Here is a 2,945-nt window from a genome sequence, read left to right on the forward strand (position 1 = left end):
TAGAGGTTTCGAAGGCGCTATCGTGACAGCTTTACAACGAAGGCTTTTTTCTAGTGCGCTAGGTCAGCACGCTCAAACAATAAAAACTAGAAACAGATCAGCGGCGTTCATTCTAAAAGGTACACTTCCCTGCAGCACTTCTGACACGACAACACTTCTGGTACTATCTTCTGTCCATAAATAGTTCTAGATTCATCTTAACTTGAACGCTTCAGCGAAACGTTAATTTCTTCAGTCAGTAGCCGACATATATGAAGTGTATGGGCAACATGAATGTTGTCTTTAAGGCTGCTCGGTGCACAAACTGTGAGAAATTGCCTCTGCCGGACTCGATCCTATTTCACCGCCACCCCCTCATTAGAAAAAAATATCAGCTTGGAATCATAACAACAAAAGGAATGTCTTTTGTTTACATATGGATGTTTATATATAAAGGTGAACATTTATTAATTTTAATGAATGCCTTCAATTAGACCCTGTAGTCATGGCCAATGCCAAATATACCTGCTTGGATATATACAAATGGCAGAGACATAGGGTACATATTGTTATTCGTGTGACGAGCTTTTACAGGAATAGGGAATAATTTAGAAGGCCCGGGTAGCGTGGTTATATGCGTACCCATAGACTCCGTGACCGATGGTACCCAATGGCGTGAACACGTCGGCTGCTTATACTGCGGGAACGGGAATCTTGGCCTCAGCGGAAGCTGCAATCGCAGCGGGGACAGCATAGTCGACCACGGCGGGGGCGGCCACAGCTACGGGAGCCGCGTGAATAGCTCCGTGCTGGACTGCGGTCGAATACGAGGTGGCCTTTGCTACGGTAACGGGAGCAACGTACGTAGCGGGAGCCACGGAAGCCGGATATGCGGGGGCGGTCACGACGGGAGCGGCAGCTACAGCAAGAGCAGGGGCAGTGTTGTATGTAGCTGCTGCAGGCAGCGACAGAGCAGTTCCGGGCTCGTTGGTGGCGATGTTAGCACGGAATCCAGCGCCATCAGCGACGTAGTGCACGGTACGAGCGCGTCCGTCGATATCGGTGAGTCCATAGGATCCGGCTTTTACGCCAAGCGAGCCAGTCTCTTGACGAAAAGATCCGCCGGTCGAGTGCTTCTCGTCGTAGCTGAAAGCGTAGTTGCCAAGGCCCTATGAAACAACAAAACATATAAACGAACGAAGAAATGATTTAATATTAAATCATTTATTATTATCATATATTTATTATTTATTATATTAAAGGTCACAAAATGTTTTACGATAACTGAAGTTTGTTTGGTTCACTTCAGTATTTAGAAATCATGGCTAATACATACTAGGCCGTATGAGAAGTTGCGTTTGCACTGATATGTTCGTACCGCATTTACACAACTGCTACAATGACAATTGGATGCAAACTTTCACAGTTAACAATCACTACTTAATAACTTACATATACTTTTAATATGCTTTTATGATATTGACTGTACTTTGTATATTTACGTACTATGTACTATTACTTGAAAAAGATGCGTTAACAAGTGTTTTATGTATCTAGTAACTTGTTACACTGTTACTGTGTAAGTTACTGTGTAACTTCAAGCAATTTTACTTATTAACTCACATCCTCCGAGCGATGCTGGGTAGAGTGGCCCGAGGAGAGGAGGACTCCGGCGTTGGCTGCAACCGCAAGAGCGAGGACAATAAGGATTTTCATGATTGTTCCTTTAGAACACGATCTAAAACAGAAAGATCTGCGTCTGCAGAAGCCCAGCGATCCTTTTATACCAGGTGTACCCCAAACGTGAATGGGCTGACGGAGATTTGTCGGAACATGTTTGCGCGGCCTTCCAAGGTCAGAAAAGAAGAGTTTTAATGATTGATCTCAACAGCATCGGCACCAGCAGCAACAGAAGCAGCAGCTATACGATCACCACTACCACCACGACGGCTTTAATGCCGCTGAGGAGAGATACAGTGTGTACCAACTACACAACAACTCGTTCAGACGAGCGACGGCCACGGCCAGCGAATACCAGTGGATTTCGCGCAGCCACGAGCACTGCTTACTAGTCGTTGGCGGCCGCGGCCGAATGTGATGCCGGCGGCCGTAAACTTTCGTTTGATTCGACCCGCACTCCCCGCCCTCGACCTTCAGCAACGGTGGTTGGTAGTAGCGACGGCAGCTCAACGGCCGCGATAATTACGTGTGTCCCCATGGATCGCACCCAGCAAAACGCTAGGCTGAATGACCGATCGACTAAGCGAGACGGCTAAGTACTGCCAAACAGATGACTCCGGTAGACGGCGCTGCTACATCTGTCGTCTGCATAACATAGCCATAACAACGTCACTGACCACTAAATACGAATAGAATCTACGTAACATGTAGAGAGTTGTCTTTTCGCTGCAGTTCAAGGCTGAACACGCTATTGAGTGCCGCAATTAGGAGATATGCAGCTGGAAAAGGGAACCGTAATAGGACATCGATTGTTTTGTAAAGGCGGTATTATTACGCATAGACGCTGATTTGTTAATACCCTATACTGTGTATTCTAGCATTAAGTACATATCTACATATAAACAGGACACTTGTACTGGGGAAAAACAATTTTTAATTGCATTTGATTTTTGAAGCATTTCTAAGGGTGTCTACTCCTTATACTAATTGCTTAAATCAAGTGGCATACTTTTTAATTGAACGAATATGTTTTGCTTTTTGTTAAAGACTTATCTAATAATTTTGTATAGAATTATTATTCAGGCACGATCTCAAAATACTATCAAGTCGTTTCATTCAAATGACTTAGTAGCTACAATCCCTTCAACTCAATTGAGAGTAAATGTTTTTTATTAATGACGTATTTTTAAAGGTCAGCATACGATTGAGCCTTATTTTGAAACGAAACCCGTTTGAATTTTGCGTTAACGCAAGAAGATATAACGGTATGTATGTAATAGGAACGA

The 2,945-nt window shown here is 44.1% G+C and overlaps 1 protein-coding gene across 1 annotated transcript; it reads right to left on the minus strand.

Annotated features, from left to right (window-relative positions):
* Positions 1–403: 403 nt before the first annotated feature.
* Positions 404–2,134, minus strand: LOC111268358 (uncharacterized). Its single transcript, XM_022847319.2, has 2 exons — positions 1,603–2,134; positions 404–1,148 (listed from the first exon to the last, which is right to left on the minus strand). Exons 1-2 carry the CDS (start codon positions 1,693–1,695, stop codon positions 672–674), a joined length of 570 nt encoding a protein of 189 aa, XP_022703054.1. The 5' UTR covers positions 1,696–2,134; the 3' UTR covers positions 404–671.
* Positions 2,135–2,945: the final 811 nt, after the last annotated feature.

Source organism: Varroa jacobsoni, unplaced genomic scaffold (assembly GCF_002532875.2).
Source record: "Varroa jacobsoni isolate VJ856 unplaced genomic scaffold, vjacob_1.0 scaffold_1278, whole genome shotgun sequence".
Classification (NCBI taxonomy): Eukaryota; Metazoa; Arthropoda; class Arachnida; order Mesostigmata; family Varroidae; genus Varroa; species Varroa jacobsoni.